The 19,825-nt window shown below is 37.2% G+C and overlaps 1 protein-coding gene across 1 annotated transcript in view; it reads right to left on the bottom strand.

Annotated features, from left to right (window-relative positions):
* Window positions 1-19,825, bottom strand: part of LOC149544202 (uncharacterized) — a 141,065-nt gene that overhangs the window by 45,589 nt on the left and 75,651 nt on the right. The window contains exon 5 of the mRNA XM_089798713.1: window positions 5,394-5,615. Coding sequence (XP_089654839.1) covers window positions 5,394-5,615 — 222 coding nt within the window. The remainder of the gene's footprint in view (window positions 1-5,393; window positions 5,616-19,825) is intronic.

Raw genomic sequence — 19,825 nt, 5'->3', positions numbered from 1 at the left:
GGTGTATTTTCAAAACTTTAATACATGGTTGGATTATGGCAAACCTGCATTTGGACTTGAACCACTGAACCTTACTCAACAGGTACAAAGTGGTTCAGAACCACTTCGTACCATCTGAACTTTGACACGTGTCCTTTGGTTTGCTGTTATGACAATTAATCTGAACATTGTCTTCGTAAAACAAGACTCCACAAAGTACTTTTTGATATGGATTAGGGGAGATTGAAGGGCAAAATATGAAAAAGTTATCAACGGGGCCAAGTTTCCAAGCTTGAAAATTGGGGTCAAAACACCAACTAACATGCCCATAATTTTTACCACTGTTGAAAGTTGAATCTGTCTACTAACTTGATTTAACAGTACTAATAGTCATTAAGTTTACAAATTCATTATGCATCTACATGATGCTGGTTACAAGCAACTTTGGCTATGCACTGCAAGTACATTCCACAAAACAGACTTTCTGCTGCTCAGGTTCATTGATTTGCCTAACAAGAGGCCTTCAATGACTCAATACTAACCTGACATAACAGCATCATTTGTCAGAGAGCTGATAAGCTCACCATGCATGTTCACCTGACATACTGTAACTAGAGATCTAAGAATCTCTTCACTGGAGATTTTTTTCAAAATTTGCAACATATAGTAGTGGAGTTAAGTCCCTTCATCAGTGTTTCTTTCAAAATATGCAACATATACTAGTGGAATTTTGTTGTCATTTGTGCAACAATGATTATAGGGCCCTCCACACATGGATTTACTTCCTTCTCTTGTCTGCACGTGTTGTAAAACCCTCACCCAAGATGCCTTCTTGCTGCCTTTGCTTGATTTGAAATGAATTCTAGGCATCTGCCTATTAAACCAGTGACCACATGTCTCTAAATCAGCATGTATTTCTGCTTCCTGCCATCCTTCACCATCAAAATTTTCTATCCCATTCACATTTTTCATCATCTCTCATATATATTTATATATGATGATATCAAATCAAATTTATTAGATATATCAGAACCAATGTACACATGTTAATTGTATATAGAATATCAACGATTTATATGCATTTATAAATTATCTATTTAGAGTTATTTTTCATATTTTATATTAATTTTTCTTTTTACTATACACATAACCCAGTCATGCCAAACCCAGGAAGAAAGAAATTGTCACACTGACAAACCAGAACCCTGAACCCAACCCCATACCCAAACTAGCAACTAAGGTATTTATACATGCCCACAGTTTGGAATCATCAATACTCAACTGATGGATGTCAACCTCACTGGTATAATGACGAAGAGGGGGAAGATGTAATGTCCCCTCTTCCAGCATAAGGAATGAATGCTGGAACCTGCAACAAATCGTTAGTACAACATAGAAAACATATATTAAAATTCAAAACATGTTAAAAGTGTTCAACTAATCATACTTATCTTAATACTACCCTTCACTGACCCCTCCTAATCCTTCAAAATTAACTCTTCTCAAATCACCTAGCCCTCTAATGTGAATTACTCCTCAATTAGGCGATCGTCATATGAAGAGTGTCCTTCCTAAGGCCTCTTGGGATCTTTGATTATGCTCTTTATAACACTACTTGGTAGAGATCCCACCTCTAACCAAGTCACTTATCTCTGACATATGCATATGATTAACCACTACAATATATATATATATATATATAGAGAGAGAGAGAGAGAGTCTCGATGAGACTCTCTAAAAATCTCTCTCAAGGTTCCAATTTGAAATCCCGACATTCAATCAAGAATGCCCTCTAATCTCAGAGTTCTCTTAAGAGAATCTCGACATTCATAATGAATACCAAGAATCACTTGGTCTCTATGAGAATTCTCACCTTATGCATAATCTTGATTGGTAAACTCTATCATATAGTTCATGTATTTATCATATAGTTCATGTATTTCTTATATATATATATATATGCCTCTGATTGACTTTAAATATGCTACTGTACATCCCTTCAAAATATGTTTTGTTATTAAATTCTGTTTACTTCCTCTCACATAAATTGATTCTGCAAGTTTCTCCCAAACCACTAGTTGCTGCCTTTGGTAGAAGATTTGGGCTACTCTTTTAAACCTCTGTTGAGTATTTGTGTTCAACACTTGAATATGTTATCATCGTATCTTAGTTCCTGTCCCTTATTTATTATCACTGACTGAGTGTCCTTAATCTTTATTGCTACATTTCTTATTCATGTCTTTTGACAGTTAGAATTCTCTGTTCTTCTATTATTGTTTTTATATATTCCGCGTTAACCTGCTTTGTTTAATGTTTCTCTTATACCACTTCTAAATAATAACGGGTCCTCCCTAACTTTTCTCTAATGTTACTGCTAAGTATCTTCTTATCACTGCTGATTACTTTGATTTTGGTTCTTTTTTCCTGTTGCTATTGACTTTCCTTTATATGTGATCACTGCTTGCCCAGTGGTCACTGTTTGTTCTGCACAGAGTTGCCGGAAACTCCTCTGTCCCTCCTTGGGCGCGCATATCCCTGTATCCAATACTGCTCGGATACACATCAAATATTGTACCCATGTCTGACTAATAAACTTGATTTTCCAACCATACCAAATACTATGGAATTTGCTTTTTTTTTAAGATTTGATGTAGATCTTCCCTTTAATGTTAAAAATATATATATTAAAGCAATTTTTAAAAAAGAATTAGTATTAAAAAAAGCCTCCACTAGATGAGAAAGACAAATAAAATGTTTTTTCCTATTTCAGCAACCTGTTTTTTGGGTTATCTTCTAATGCAACTCTACTATGTTTACAAATTGTAAAGCGTTAAATTAACTTATAAATATTTATGTACCATTTATGTGTCAATATTACTTTTGAAGTAATGAAAATCTCCTACAATAACTTAGAAAACTATGTTAAATATATGTATATACATTATTTATTAATGTTGTGTCCAGCTGTATCCATATTGGGTGTCTAAATAAATGGCCGTATCCATACCCAATACTATTTCCGTATTTGTATCTGTATCCGTATCCGTGCAACTTTGGTTCTGCATGAGACTCCTTCCTCTTTAAGAGAGTGTGATAGATATTCCAACTTCAAGTGCCCCATAATCCTTTTCTCTAAATTATATGATCATCTTCGCAGTCCATTATTAGTTGTGATTTGATAACAACCTCTTTAATGACATGGATGCCTCCACAAACCTTTGCCTGCATCCTCGTTTAATCTTGATCCACTCTATCATCCTCTGCCCATGCTCCATCCATTAATCCATATTGTATGGTCATTTAATCCTTTTAACTGTTTATTGCCCAACATTCCATTTCTTCTATCTGCTACTGCCGGCAGTGACTCCATTTGCTTATGGATTATGATACTTGTTCGCAATAAATATTCTTTATCATTGGTGGGAGATGGTTGGTTCTCAGATAAATCATTCAACCATAGTTACACCACCCTGGGGGACAGGGGGACAGCAGAATGGGTGGACAAGTTTCTAGGGCAAGGGGACAGAGGGGCCTTAATTTGGGGACGGTGGGGGGACGGGGGAGGGTGGCAGGGGACAGGAGGGGGTGTGTATATATATACATATGGTACTTTAAATGCTAGTTATGAAAAGATGTATTACAATATAAGATATAAAGATGTAGAAGAGTAAATACTTGAACACTGGATTGAATTGGAACATCGAACATAGAACATAAATAGTTGAATTAGCAAATAGTCAACATCGGGATGTCCCTCACCTCAGCAAAGGTGGCAGAATTTGGTGGCATTGCTGGGGACGGGGGAACGGAGTCCCCAAGTCCCCGATGTGTCCAAGTCTCCGAGACGTGGGGCAAAAGGGGGGCACATGTCCCCGTGTTACAATGCTGATTCAACCTTATTTCCAGAATTCGTTTCTTGAGTGTCATTGGTTATGTCAAGTCATGTACCCATGAAGAAACTTAATTGAGGCAGATTCAAGAGCCACTTCAAATATAGCGTCATCAAAATTATATCTTATGAAGTCAGGGCTATCAATGTTTCCATTCCCGTCATCTGTTATCGTTCATTAAGAGGATCACCAAGTCTTCAAAACCATATTAGTGACTGCCACAATCTTTATTCTGGTAGCACAGAAAATTGTAACCTTCGCTGATTCCTCATGTCATATACTCTTCCCCCATCTCATATCATTTCACATCCGGCTCTTTTCTTCCCATTCTCTTATTCAATTTCTATAAAACTTTTCCCCGTGGCAGTTATGTCTTTTCGTGCTTGTCGTCCGATGGGTATCCCCTGCAACTCTATATATCTTTCCTTAATCTATTTTTTTGGTGTTAGCCCCTCCCCGGCCTTTTGTATGACAGCTACATATGTCATTTCATGTGTCTCTCTAAATAGTCCTGTCTCCATATAGTCCATTACTAACTGAATATTATTACTATTATATATATTGTTCTCATATATTATTTATTAAAGCAATAAATTTGGTTATTATTATTACTATTATATTTTACTATTTTATTGGTATTAATTAATTTATTTATTATATTATATTAATTGTTACTTAACATTTAATTTATATATATATAATTTTCTTGGGAGAGGGGATATTACAGAAGATATATTAATTAGAAAAACTAGCATCTGAATGTATAACTATCAAAGTGCTAGCCCCTATATAATTTATTTTAAAATAAATCACAACATGTAACCTTTGCCAGATACCGACCCCCAAATCTCTTAATGAATATAAAGTTCCAACTTAAATATTATGTAAAGGTGATCTAGGTTCAAACCCATTAAAATGCATTCGCTATGAGTGAAGAGTGAGACATCATTTGTTTCTGCAAAAAAAAAGACTTAACCGTTCACATAATGCAAGAATTTTAAAAGTAAGAATCGAATGCATATGTCTGTTATGCAACAAAGCCTACATCAATAGAAGTGCATTATAACTGCTTCAATACATCCTCAACTTTCCCCACGCATGTTATTCATTTAAGTTCAGGACAATCCATACTTAAAATTTTAGTTGGAACTTGTTCAAAGAAAATTTCATATGGTTGCTCTGGGAAGAGTCGCCATTTAAGTTCAGGACACCTTAAAATTTTGAATTGAACTCTTTTAAAGAAAATGTCATATGGTTACTCTGGTAAAAGTTACTGCAAAAAGCATTAACAATTTAACAATTATTATGACAATAGAATCTCAATCACTAATGTACTGTTTTACGGGAGCACCATCCCTCTGTAGCTAATCTAAAATATGCTCTCTGTTGAAATCCTGAATGCAATCACACAACTCTACAAAGAGGCCCTAACGACAGACTTGCTGAACAAAATCGATATAAAAAACTTTAACTGTGAGATGAAAAATTTAAGAATAATCATGGTAACAGGTTAATCAAAGTCACCTGTGTTACCAATGGATTGAAGCTTATTCCAAGAGAATTCACGAACTCCTCAGCAACATTGTGCCAATTAATATCTGGGTATGCTACAAGATGAGCATTGTAGTTCCCGACAGCACCAGCCATTTTTCCTAGTAATCTCACTCTAGAGACTTCTTGCCGCTGCTCCCGCAATCTGAAGCAAAAGACTGCCATCTCCTTTCCTAAAGTAGTTGGTGAAGCTGTCTGTATGAGCTCCAAAAACAAAGAATCAGGCCAGACTGCATTGATATTATTTAATTATGGGATTTAGAAAAGACAAGGTTTAATTTATGGAAGAGCAATCAACCATTGTGGAGCCCTAATTTTTAGGGTCTCCATTTGTGTACTATCCTGAATCATTTTGCCCTCTGATTAATATTGTTGTCCTATTATGCAAAATTTAGTTCTCTCTGCAAATTACCAATCACAATTCGTCTTCTCCATATTCCTACAAAATATTATCCTAACCAATACCACATAGGCATAATGTCTGGTCTGAATTTAATAAGTTCTTATTGCCTGATTGTAATATAGATATGATACCTAACTTTCTAATAGTCTCACAAGTCGTCAATGCATAAGTTAGCGAACACTTGTATGAAATGAACATTTAAATGTTGTCATTGCAAATAATTATGTTCCAAGGAAACACCAATACAGCAGTGACATTTCATAAAACATATTGCATTTAATCTATTAGATCTTCACAGACATTACATCAAACACTTGTCTTGCTTCCTCTAAACAGCAGACCTCTCTCACTATTAGTCTGGAATCTAATCAGAGAAATTCTGAGCATACAATATGAATGATTTGCTAAGAAAATAATGAAACCTATCACCAAGTCATGCTTAGCACAGGAGCAGCAGAAAACAGAGATATGCTGGAGGTGTTATTGCACCTGGAACTAATCTTCCTGCGGAAAACAATACAGTAAAATACTAGTTTCTTCAGCAATGATTATTATTCTGGAAACTACATTCGGTTGGATAAGGATGTGCATCTGTTTGCTAATGCCAAGGGAGAATCGTCTGTTTTAAAAACGGCACCACTATGCTGCACAGACGGAAAAGAATGCAGACTGCCTATGCATGGGAATGATTTTTGGGTTTCTAAATCATAATGCTCCATATTTGCAGTTTTTCGAAACTATCTATTTCATCCTTGTTCAAAATGGAAAAATCCCCTAAACCTGTATTTGGAGCGAAGTAACGAGAATCGGAATCAGCAAGGCCGAATCAAATCGTGAATCGGCCATGAATCCAAATCGAATCGGCTATGAATTGGAAAATTTTAAAAACCCTTGAAATTTAGGGATTTTAACAATTTACAACTTATTTCATGCACCCTTTATTGAATATAACTTAAACATACTATAACATCATCAAATAAAATCTAACATACATAAACAAGGAGCATAAATGATAAATCCATCACATATGTAAAATATAAATTTTAGCTTAAGTAAATAGAAATCATGAATCATAATGAGTCACGACATAGATATATAGAATTATAAATGTTGTCAAATCATAAATGTATGTAAGATGAAGATCCATAAAACCAATGACATCAAATCATAAATGTATGTAAGATGAAGATCCATGGAACATATGTCTATCTATAAACAAAATGAATAGACAAGTCTATTTGCTCTAGCTCTCGCTTAAGTCTATCTCTCACTTGTCCTCTCTTTTTGTCATACTCAACAAATAGAAAGCCTTTTAGAATCATAAGAAAGAAATGTGAAAAAAAAAAATCATTAAAGAAGTTTTTTTTTTAATGTGGCTGCCCGATTTCTCTAGCCGATTCATGGCGATTCATGCCAAGAAATCGTCGATTTGATTCACCAATTCACAAAAAATCGCCTAGCTGAATCAAACTGCCGAATCACATGAATTGTTGTGATTCTTGTTATTGGAGAATTAGCATCACTAAGGAATCCCTATCACATCCGTTCATCATTATCAAGGTTCCAATCCTGGACCACGAAGCATTCTTTCAATAGGCAAAGAACATGGACGAAGAGGGAAGCTTAAGATAGTGCATAGAGTTTTGTTCGAACAAGTTTTGCATACGTGGATGAGTCTTTCAAGACATTGTCAAACAGAGTAGAGACATTCCCTACCTAGAGAAAGCATTTTGAAGTAGAGTAAGTGTTTGAGCGCACAAAGTCTTTGTTAAAATGGATGGATATAAAGTGGCTAAAACCTTGTAACTATAATTTGGATGAATACATCTCGCATGGAATATGAATGGACAGTGCTCATACACAAATTGCATCTTTGCACCTTACACGATGCATCTTCTTATCGTTTGGCCGGAATGAACAACAATTCCAATCCCACATTGAAAGATCAGTAGGGTGAGATTTTATTTTGGCAAGGAGCAATATTAATTGAAGACCCTTGACACATGTTATAAACAATTGATACAGATACATGTCATAATAAAAATCATTTGCATCCACGAAGGAATTATTAATGCCTACCCTTGACACATGTTATAAACAATTGATACAGATACATGTCATAATAAAAATCATTTGCATCCACGAAGGAATTATTAATGCCTAAGTATATTTTACAGACGGGCATAGATAATTGAATTGGTTAATATGTTACAAAACTAAGCAGTTTCTTTTTGAAAAGACGCAATGTTTTGGGAGATACTTTCCATTCATTAGCATATAAATGAGAGATGCAAAAGGATAGGAAAAGAACAAGTCAGAAAATATTATAAGATGAGCAGTGAAGGAAATATATTAAAGACGGGCATAGATAATTAATACCTAAGTATATTTTAACACCATGTATATTATACAGACGGGCATAGATAATTAAATTTGTTAATATGTTACAAAGATAAGTAGTTTCTTTTTGAAAAGACATGATGTTTTGGAAGATAGTTTCCATTCATTAGCATATAAATGAGAGACGCAAAAGGATAGGAAAATAACAAATCAGGATCCAAGGCTGAATGATGGCTCCGCGCTGCGTATCTGCGTCCTGCGAGGCTAGGGCCTTCGTGCCCTAAGCCTACTGATCTAGGGTGTTTGTTGCGGTGTCTGGAGCCGCTATTTCTGCTATTCAGCTGCGTGTTGGAGCAGGTGACTGGGTAGGAGTGGGGGAGCTGCGGGGAGGGCTTTGGAAGTTTGTGCGAAGTCGTGGTCGGCCAGGGTTAGACGCACAGAGGGAGTTCTCTTTCTTCAGTGGCGTGGGGAGCACTAAAGTGGATGGGTGGGTCTAGTTTCAAGTTTTGGCTTGGAGATTACGCCTTTGAGTCCAAGCATGGGGCAATCGGAGGCCCCTAGGGCTCAGATTTTGTCTGATGATTTGGAAATGGCTGATACATCTTTTCAAATGCGAGGAGCGGCTAAAGGCCAAATGGACAATATCCCATCTGGAGAGAACGTGGCATCATCAAAAAGTTCTATCCGAATTAAAAAGACGAATGGGTGTTTGGAGAGATTTGATAATCGACCAATGTTGATCATTCAACCAGAGCAAATTTCAAAAGATGTGGAGTATTGGGGCAAGCATGCGCTCATATGTAAGTTTTTGGGTCTCCGACTCTCTCTCCCTGTGTTGGAATCATGGGCACACCGGATTTGGAATCCAGAAGGAGATATGGAAATTCTACTAGCGGCTAACAACTATTTTATGGTTATTTTCTCAAGTATGTCGAACAAGAACAAGGTATTCGAAGGAGGCCCATACTTCTTTAACCAAGTTGGGCTATTCATCAAACCTTGGCACACTAGATTCAATTCCGCTGAGGAGATCCCGTCTCAGGTCCCTGTGTGGATTCGGCTTCCACATTTGCCACTGGAATTTTGGAGAGAGGATATTCTTCATTCGATATCTCTTTTGCTTGGGAAACCTATTGGGTCGGCCACCCAAACCCAAGATCGAAAGGTAATTTCATATGCACGAATTTGTGTGGAGGTTGATCTTATTAATCCACTTCCTGATTCTATGGAAATTTGCTTAGGCCCTTGTTCATGGATTCCGCAGTTGGACTATGAGACTCTACCCTTCAGATGCAAGATTTGTCGTGAGTATGGGCACTTGCAACGCAAATGCCCCCGAAATTAATTTTCTCAATCATCAACAACCACGATGCCGACCCCTAAGGATGACAAGGGTAAAGCCCCTATGCCAGCTAGTCTCTCTGGGGATAAGGAGGGTTTTGTCGCAGTGAAGCCGCGTAATAAAGGAAAGGGGCAGAAGAGAACTTGGACGAATAAACAAAGTGATGACACCTTCAACAGGTTTAATGTGCTGGAGAACTTGATACAAGAGGAAGGTATACCTGTTGAGATACCCCTGGGTGATGGTTCTCTTTTGGAACCCCAGCTAGAGGAAGTTGAGAATCTAGTCCAGATTCCTGAGGAAGTACAAGGCCAGCCAGTTGGTTCAGATGGATTGGTTCAGGTGTTAAGTTGTGATATTCCTGGTAGCTCACATCCCCGTGATAGTCTAGATATCATAGCCTCTACCCATCCTGGCAAGAAAGGAGTGACCGACAACACAAAAGGCTCTAAAGCTGCATCCATATTGGGCTTACAGAAAAAGCCCTTTAAAAAAGGGACCTCAGAAAAGGCTGCTAAGAGTGGAAGGAAAACGGATCAAGAGAAAGTTAAGATGATGGGTGAGACTTTGGTTGAGGCGGGGTTTGTGAAACCCATTGACTCCCACTTCTCGCAATCTTCTAAATGATTGTTATTTCTTGGAATGTTAGGGGGTTGAACAGCATCCCTAAACAAAAAGTTGTTCGTAGATTGATAGATTCTCACTCTCCAGATGTTTTTTTCATTCTGGAAAGTAAGCTTTCAGTTGATGAATTGAATAGTTGTGGGCCAAAGTTATGGCCCCAGGGTAGCTGGCAGGCAGTAGGTGCTCAAGGAAGCTCAGGTGGTCTTCCCTGTCTCTGGAATCCTAAGGAGGTGACTCCCCTGTGGTGGATTGCGAGCAGGTCTTCCATCTCTTTTCTGGCTTCTCACTTTGAGACAGGTGAAAGGTGCTTGTTTTCCAATATTTATGCTCCTAGTGATTTGGTAGGCAAGTCTCTTATGTGGTCACATATTACATTTGTCCGATCTTTAGATCCTTTCCTTCTTTGGATTGTTGCTGGAGATTTTAATGCTGTTACTAATCTAGAGGAAAAGAGGGGCGGGACTTCTCGATTGGGTCCTTCTTCTAGTATGCTTAGAGACAATATTAGTTCTTTGAACCTTATTGATGTTAAACCTGGTTCTGGTAAATTCACCTGGAATAACAGAAGGAGTGGGATGGAGGCTATCTCTGAAAGGCTTGATAGGTTCCTGGTATCTTGTTTTTGGATGAATATTAGATGGTCTACCAGTTCAGAAATTCTTGATTGGAGAGGCTCTGACCATTGGCCTATCAGGCTCTCTGTCGCTCCTTTCAAGACTTCTAAGAATCCCTCTTTCAAGTTTCAGCTGATGTGGTTGAGGGATCCTTCCCTTTAGGATCTTATGATAGCTTGGTGGTATGAGGGCAGGCCTCCTCATGGTACTTCCATGTACACCTTTGAGAAGAGGCTTCAGCATGTGAAATTCGGGCTGAAACAGTGGAATAAACAGTGTTTTGGAAACCTTCAAGAGCATTTAAGAGGAGCCCAGGCCAGGCTGGACAGTATCACTCGCCAGATCAGGGACCAAGGAATGACTCCAGATTTAATGTCTGAAGAATCCTCAGCTTTGAGGGAGGTTGAAGAATGGGAGCTTCGAGAGGAAATATTCTAGAAACAAAAGTCTCAGGTGGATTGGTTGCAGGAGGGAGATAGAAACACTGCTTTCTTCCACAACACTGTTAAAGCTCGCAAGTTTGGAAATTCCATTACTTCTCTTGTTTCTTCTTCTGGAGATCATCTCTTTTCCAAGGAGGCAATTTCTTTAGAGGCCACTAATTACTTCTCTCAGCTCTTCTCTAAGGAGGAACCTGTTTCCTTGGTGGAGACAAGGGCTATTTTAGATTGCATTCCTCATCTTGTGTCTGGCAGTATGAATAGAGATCTGTTAAAACCTGTTATGCTCAAAGAGCTGGAGAAGGTGGTATTTGGTATGAAGAAAAGTAAAGCCCCGGGCCCAGATGGATTTCCCATTGAATTTTTCCAGGAGTTTTGGGAGATTATTAAATTTGATCTTCTAGAAGTTGTTCGGGAATCATATCAAAATAAACAAATGCTCAAGTCTTTGAATGCTACTTTCCTGACTCTCATCGCCAAGATTGATGGAGCTAACAGGTTGGATCAATTCAGACCTATTGCTTTATGTAATGTCATGTACAAAATTATCACAAAATTAATTGCTGAAAGGCTTAAGCCTTTTCTTACCTCTTTGATTTCCGAGGAACAAGGAGGTTATGTTGGTGGTAGACAAATTCTTGATGGAGTGGTTATTGCTTCGGAGGCTATTCATTCTATGGCCACGTCCAAGGAAAAGGCTATGTTTATTAAGCTGGATTTAGCTAAAGCTTACAACCGAGTTAGTTGGGAGTTCTTGGGTCGTGTGCTTCTTGCATCTGGATTTGATATGGAATGGGTGGATTGGGTTCTCAGCTGTGTGAATTCCACATCATTTTCAGTCCTTATTAATGGAGAACCTACTGATCTATTCTCTACTTCTCGGGGGCTTCGGCAGGGGGATCCTATCTCTCCATATCTATTTATCATTATGGCAAAGGCTTTGGGCAGATTTATAAATCTCAAGCAGAAAAGGGACTTGTTCAAGGGTGGAAGTGGCACAATGATATTCCAGCGTACATGCACCTCCAATTTGTGGATGATACTGGATTCACAGGTTTGGCTACCATAAATGAAGCAAGGAACTTCAGAACGATTTTGGATACTTATTTGAAAGCTTATGGACAGCAGATTAATGAAGGTAAATCATCTATTTATTTCTTTAATACTCCTCAGTAGATTCAGGTCAGGATTGCTAGGATTCTCAAGTTTCAGGTTAGATCCCTTCCTTTGATTTATCTTGGAGTACCACTAGCCCTGGGGACTCAGCTGAAAGAATATTGGCAAGGACTGTTGGACAAATTTCGTAGCAAGGTGAGTCACTGGACTCATAGATGGCTCTCCTCTGTTGGAAGGGTCATCCTCCTCAAGACTGTGATTCAAGCTCTTCCCATTTATAGGTGTCTGGTGCAAACTCCTCCCATTGGAGTTATGAAAGATTTTGATGCTCTGTCGCGACAATTCCTTTGGTCAGGCAATCTCCTCTCTTCTAAATGGAGCTTGGTCAAGTGGGACACTATTTGCTTGCCTAAGTTTGCTGGGGGATTAGGCCTTAAATGTATGGCTCTTGGTGTCAAGGCTCTGGCGGCTAAGTTATATTGGAGGTGGTGCAAGAATCAAGATCGAGATTGGGCTAAAATTCTGGCCCATAAGTATTTCCCATGAGCGGAACTTCAGGATATTCCTAGACTGGAGCTGGATGCTAAGGGATCCTTTATTTGGGACAATCTTAAAAGAGGTGCTCCTCTCATCAAGGACGGCCTCTTCTAGATATGTAATGAGGGATCAAGTGTGTTATTTTGGCAAGACTCCTAGGATGGCTATCCTCCCATTCTCTCCAGCTATCCACACCTTCAGCCTCTATGTCAGATTTTTTCAGCTGCAGGATGGACCAAAGTTGTTCACTTCAAAACTATGAAGAGATGTGGTTCGATGGTTGTGGCTAGTTGGAAGGATCCTCAGGATTGGCCCTCGGGGAGGCTCCTCGGAGATTCGGGCTGAGCTGGCCAATCTTCTCTTTGTTAGGCTATGCAGCTCTTTTAAGGACAAAGATATCCTGGCTTGGGGTCCCAGCCCTAAAGGTATTTTCAGTGTGGCCCAGGGGTATGCTCGGCTGGATAGTCAATGTAATGAGATTCAGGAGATTCCCTGGTGGCAGAAGGTTTGGAATAGATTCTCATGGCCTAAATGTAATTTTTTTCTATGGCTGGTTGCTCAAAAAAAGTGTCTTACTTGGGATAACCTCCAGAGAAGAGGGTTTCAGGGTCCTTCGCTCTGTCCCCTCTGTAGGCTGCATGGAGAAGATGTTTCTCATTTATTCTTCTTATGCCCTCTCTCTAGAGAAATCTGGCATAAGTGGTGGGAGGCATGGTGTCATGGATGCATTCATGCTGAATCTCTTATTGAGTTTTGGGATAGCTTGGGTAGACCCCCTGCGAAAACTTCATTCCTCCAGGTGGCCTGGGCTGTTGGACCTTCTTTCATTCTTTGGAATCTTTGGCTAGAGCGTAATCATCGGATTTTCTGTAACTCCAGCCTGGGAGTCACTAAATTATGGCAGTTGATCTTAAGCAGGCTTCAGGAGACTATCTATGCTAAATGTGATATGACGGAGCCAGTGGATCCTGATGACTTCAAGATAGTTAGGAATTTGGGATTGGTGGACAAAGGATTGGGAAGTAGAAGCAGTAAGAGATCTCAACCACTAAAAAGAAGAGTGTGTAGGATGGGGAGATGGAGACCTCCACCAGATGATGTCCTAAAGATTAACACTGACGGCTCCTCCCATGGGAATCCTGGACAGGCTGGTGTGGGGGGGATTGGGAGAGATGCGGATGGCAAGGTTTGTTTCATATTCTCTGTTCACAAAGGAGTTCATTCCAATAACGTAATGGAGGCCTTGGCCATTAAGGTGGCTATGGAGCAAGCTTGCTCTTTTGGATGGAGGAGAATAGTGTGTGAATCAGACTCTCAGATTGTTGTGGACATGATAAGTAACCAGAGAATAGAGGACTGTAACTAGCATATTGCCCCTCTTGTTAGAGAGATTCTTCACTTGAGTAGCTTTGTGGATGAGATCTCCTTTTGTCATATTCCCAGGGAATGGAATGGAGTTGCTGATGTCTTGGCAAAATGGGCTTCGAAAAAAGGAGCTGGTTGGGATATTTCTGATAGGGATGACCTTCCTGCTGATTATGTGGAGATTTTCGAGCATTTAGTGGAAAAGGATAGAACTTAATGGTTTTTGGGTTGTGGTTGGTGGATTGGGCCTGAGGCCTTTGTTATTTGGCTTTTACTGAATAAATTTTTACCCCCTTTTTTCAAAAAAAAAATAACAAATCAGAAAATATTATTAGATGAGCAGTGAAGGTAATATATTAAAGAAAAATAATATGGAGAAATAAAATATTTTAATGCAGTTATGATAGACTGGATATTATAATTAAAACATAGACTATTTATATTCATTTTCATATTTAATGCAAGAGCCCTGTTTTCCACTATTCATCTTAAAAATTGAAGTTTAGACTATTTTGTTCAAATCTATCCCCTGTGATATTTTGATTTTAAAATCAATTGCTGCTAACGGTAAAGAATTTAGTTAAATACAAGTCTTTGATTATCAGAATTTCCATATGAAACGTTGTCTATGTTGATTTTCTCTAATTGATTTTCCAAAGAAATTAAATTCCATTAGAATAATGTTTATGTTGTCAATTGAAGCTTCAGTCAATAAAGTAGTAGATGGTATAAGCACTGTCTCTCAGGGTTGTATATAAGGATCTGGAGAAAGTTGACTCTATTTGCCCAAGGCCGGATAAGGAACTGGTCTGCAGTTTATGTTGTGAAAATGGGTTAATGTTTGAGGTTTTGAAGTTCAATATTCCATCATCTCTATAACTCGGAAACACCATTATTTTCATTTAAATCATACTCATTTCATAAGTTAAAATATCAAAGCATTCATATAACCTTTATTTTGATCAAGTTTAAAAGATTTTACCAACTTATAACTTACAAAGTTAAATTCGTTATAGACAAGCTTTGTACCAGGTCATAAGGGTTTAAGAAAGGTTTAGCAAAGCCTAAAGTGCAGGGGAATTGAGGTTATTCCCGTTCGTTGGCCAAAACTGATTGAGTAATGCTATTCGAGAATTGGCAAAGGTCTCAGATTTCCAATCTGTGGTTTTGGAAACCAACACATTGACTCCAATGCTATGCTATCACAAGGCAGAAATTTCTCACAAATTAAGATATTCATGTGAAATTTATTTGTTATTCTAAACCCTACGCTGGGAATCAAATCACTGTTGTCCTTTCAGAAAGTTAAAAAGTAAAATGCTACCAATCATTGCATATCTTATTTTCCTCATTTTTTTTTTAAATGTAGAGACCAAGCCAAATTATAACAACTTGTTTGATTCAATTCTTTAACATGGAATAATATACCAAAATTACGTTGTTCCTAAGCATACCAAAATTATGTTGTTCCTAAGCACATTGGTTCTACACTATATTTATTATCTGAAACATTATATGGATTGCACAGTAACGAGGAAAAAAATGCTGAAAGTATATTAGGCTGCAAGATTGTCATAACCCTCAGTGAGGTATCCTGCCTTTTAAAAGGAATATACAAACTTGAAACATAGAACTTTAGGACATGACAAACATACTAGGCAAAATCCCCTGTTCTCATACAAACAAATGACAACATTTACTGGAATGGCATGTGTTAAATTTTTGTTAAGTTCATGTTAATAACTTCTGCCTTGAACTTCTTATGACTGCATCCATAACAATTTTTACAAACCAATAAGTCGCTTGTAGATGTACTGGCAAGATGTTGAAAATGTTTAATTCAACCTCCTTTCCTGGTTTGAAAATGACTTGTTAAAAGGTCACTATTGTAACTATATAATTATAATAAAACCACTTACACAAAATCAACTAATAGTTTTCTCACTCTAAACCTGGGAACAAGTAGTTCTTCAGTTCATATTAGGTTAAGATGCATTGTTATGCATATAGCACCAAATTCACATGTGAGATGAAGTAATTTATAAGGTGATTAAGGCAAGAATGACACAAGAGTGTGCAATTAGTGGCAGGGAGATAAACTAATTTTGGAAGACATTGTACATCGACTCCAATGGCGTTTGGAGTTGAGCACACGTCAGTCAAATAATTTGCTGGGTTGTGTATCTGTATATGTTCTATCTTCTTGTGACCTGGAGTTTACTCCATAAATAACTTGGATACCAATCGAGGGGTATACATGCAAGAGAACTCTAGTCAGCATTCCAACTATTATTTACAAGTAATTGTTCCAATATCTTTACTCTTTTTTAACTCTGTCTATCATTATTATATCTTATCCTTATTTGATCTTATTCATCCTATGTAATTATGGAAAATGATTGTGACTCTTTAAGTTCAGTTTGAATTGAAATTAAGCATATAAAACATTGGGCTCATTAAAGTTGATGCAAGATGTTTACATCAAAACAATCCATAAACTATGTCTACTAGAAGGGAGCATTGATATTGATATCCAAGATACCATAGTCAGCAAGTGGCACACGTTTTGTTCTTGTGCAAAAATCACATGTGTTTCCATTGTGATATTGCAGTTGGAATATCCTCCTGTGTCAAAATCATAAAATCAATTTTATTCAACGAGGGAGAGACACTCTCACATCCTCTTCATGGAACATACTTTGGTGCAACAATAATATTGTTGGTGTAGTTAAATATTTACTAATTACATATTACTTAAGCTTACTTGGGATAATGCATTGCACAGTAGTTTGTTATTGAGATACCTAGGAGTTTGTACCTTAATTAAGCACATGGTAGAGGAGAATTCCACTCTAGGTGGTGATAGTTGTTATGTAATGTCCCCATTTTCAGAGTAAAACTTAATGATAATAAGAATTAAGTATAAGATTGAATAATTAGAGTGAGAATCTATATATCATTATATTGCTCAAATAAAATAAATAATAAGACTGAATAATTAGAGAGTGAGAATCTATTTATAATTATATTGTTTAAATAAAATATTTAATAATAATGAAGTAGTAATAACATAATATATAACTAATACAATAATAAAAGATATAATCAATAGGGAAATATAACATGTGATTAATTTAACAATATAATATATAACTACAATAATACAAATATAATAATACATTATTAAATACAGATATAAAAATATTATATTAATGATTGAATAGGTGATTAAATCATCTAAACAATAAAGATTGAAAGGTCACATCACCCTAATCTTCTAAACTATAATTAACCAAGGCGATTAAGGCAGCAGGAAGGCATCAAATATACATATTGGAAATATATAATACTCAGAAAAGTATGAAATAACTTGTTACGCACTTGGAGATTGACTGAGTATGGACCAGCGGACAAGCAAATTGTCTCATGGCGTATAGTCACTATAGACATAAGGAACTTCAAGCATACAACGCAACATCAAAGAGAATGAATGTCAAACACATACACTCCTTGACTCTTTAAGGAAATATCCTTGGAGGTTTTACACAGACAATCAGAAGCAGACGAGGGAACATCTAACATGGATAGACAACCATCGAACAGGACAGTAAAAGATCTACGTTCAGTAATATAATCGAACACTCAAAGGATGGGGAGTCAATAATATATATATATATATATATAGTGTCCAGTCAGCAGGAACAATGTTTCTTTAAGGAAATTTCATGGGCTAAGATACGAACAAGAACAAGAAAGAAAAGGAACGATAGTAATCTACCTCTTATGACAATTCACAATAGCATACACCCAGTCAGGCAGCGTGCAGGGATAACAATACACAAGAGTAGAGATAGGAATTACTTCATTATGCACACATAAGAGGATATTGAAGTTTGTATTAAAGCATCAAATCTAATATTTTCCAAGTATATGAGACTGGCAAAGAATTAGACCTGAGAGTCAAGCAAGGGACGTTGATTCAATACAAATGCATAAAAAAGAAAGTGCAAATCTGAGTCAGCTGCGAGGGGAGGAAAAATGAAGAGATACACACTCGGTAACCACGAAGAAGAGAAAAAGACAAACAAACTTGCAACTTGGCATTTGACGCAGAAGAAAGAACACAAGAGAGACCGTAAGAAACATTGAAGATATAGAAGAGAGTAAAAGAGGGTTTGTTCACTCAATGTATTCACATCAATCAATACTCGAGTAACTAAGGCGATAAGAGGAAATTAAATTATATCCAAACGCATGAACGATGTCTAATACTTGAAGAATCTGACATACAAGGCATATACGACACTCCTATAAGTAGACACAATCTAACGCTTCTATACAGACATATGACCATCGGATCAGACATAAAGATGAATAATAGACAGAAGACAATGACCAATATGGAGGTTGGAGGAGAGTATTGCAAGGACCAGATTTACGGTCTTAATTATGTTCATATGAATGGATTGGTATAAGTATTGAAGCTAGATAAACATTGAGGATTGTTCATCAACAATAATATCGATATTGGATATCCATCAGTAGTGATAATTAATAATACGTATTCTAAGAAAGTATCGAACAAGCAATATGGAAATAGAGCGTAGAAGATGATAATCAAGTCAAATCTATAAACGTAAGTGATAACCACAGTCAATCAATAATTGGAGTAAGAAAGATGCCATCAATCATATATAGAAATTTGGGTTCGGAGATCCATCAAGAAGAATAGGGCAACAATACAAATCAGATAGATTCAATCACTTCAATATAATCATCAAGTCTATATACAGATCAAATAGGAGATAGATCTTGGGACCTTACATGTTATCTCAATCCACCTTTAGTGCACATGTCACATTATCATCCTCATCATTGCACATACTTCATTGCATAATGGAGGATGATCCACCTTTGGCGGATATGTGATTCCACTTTGTCTAGGTGATAAATTATCTTCTCCTTATCATTGCCTCCTATTGTCTTTCCCATTTAAGGAGGCCTATTATGTACATTTTAATCAATCCATTGTAATCCATTGGACTCAATCATGTCCATGTAATCTATTGATGTTCATTATTAATAATATCATTCTTGCATCTTAATGCAATTGTCTTACCAATCTCTTGTAGAAGTTATCTTGGTCTTTCATTTGATCCTAAGGGTGTTGTAGAGTCACCTAAAACTCTAACATAGTATCTAAGCAAATCTAACATGATATCGGAGCTCGCAAGGTGTGAAGACCTCTTCTCAAGATAGCAATCTTGGCTTGATCTCATTATAGCTACAAAATTTGGCAATTTAGACATCGCCATTTCGTCTAGGAGGTTTTTGGTTGTGATTGACTATAAGTACACCTATATTTGGCGAAAAATCAAAATCGAAGCATTTTTTTGGCAGACCAAGCCATATGGCCTGATCTACCCCTCCCGTACGTTTTATTAAAACATTATTATTTCTGCAAATTTGTCGAAATTTATTATTCACAGTCTTTGGTTTTTTTTCCTTGCAAAAAATTGGCATTTGGCCCTTTCATATTATATGTACTTGTCAGAGCAATCTAGACTTGAAGTTGCGATATATGAAGTGGTTATTCACATCTGACTTCTCAATCACCAAACCAA

This window comes from Cupressus sempervirens, chromosome 8 (genome assembly GCF_028749045.1).
Source record: "Cupressus sempervirens isolate cs-2001-9-10 chromosome 8, ASM2874904v1, whole genome shotgun sequence".
NCBI classification, from domain to species: domain Eukaryota; kingdom Viridiplantae; phylum Streptophyta; class Pinopsida; order Cupressales; family Cupressaceae; genus Cupressus; species Cupressus sempervirens.
The sequence above is the reverse complement of the archived record's forward strand: the minus strand, read 5'-3'. Positions and strand labels throughout refer to the sequence as shown.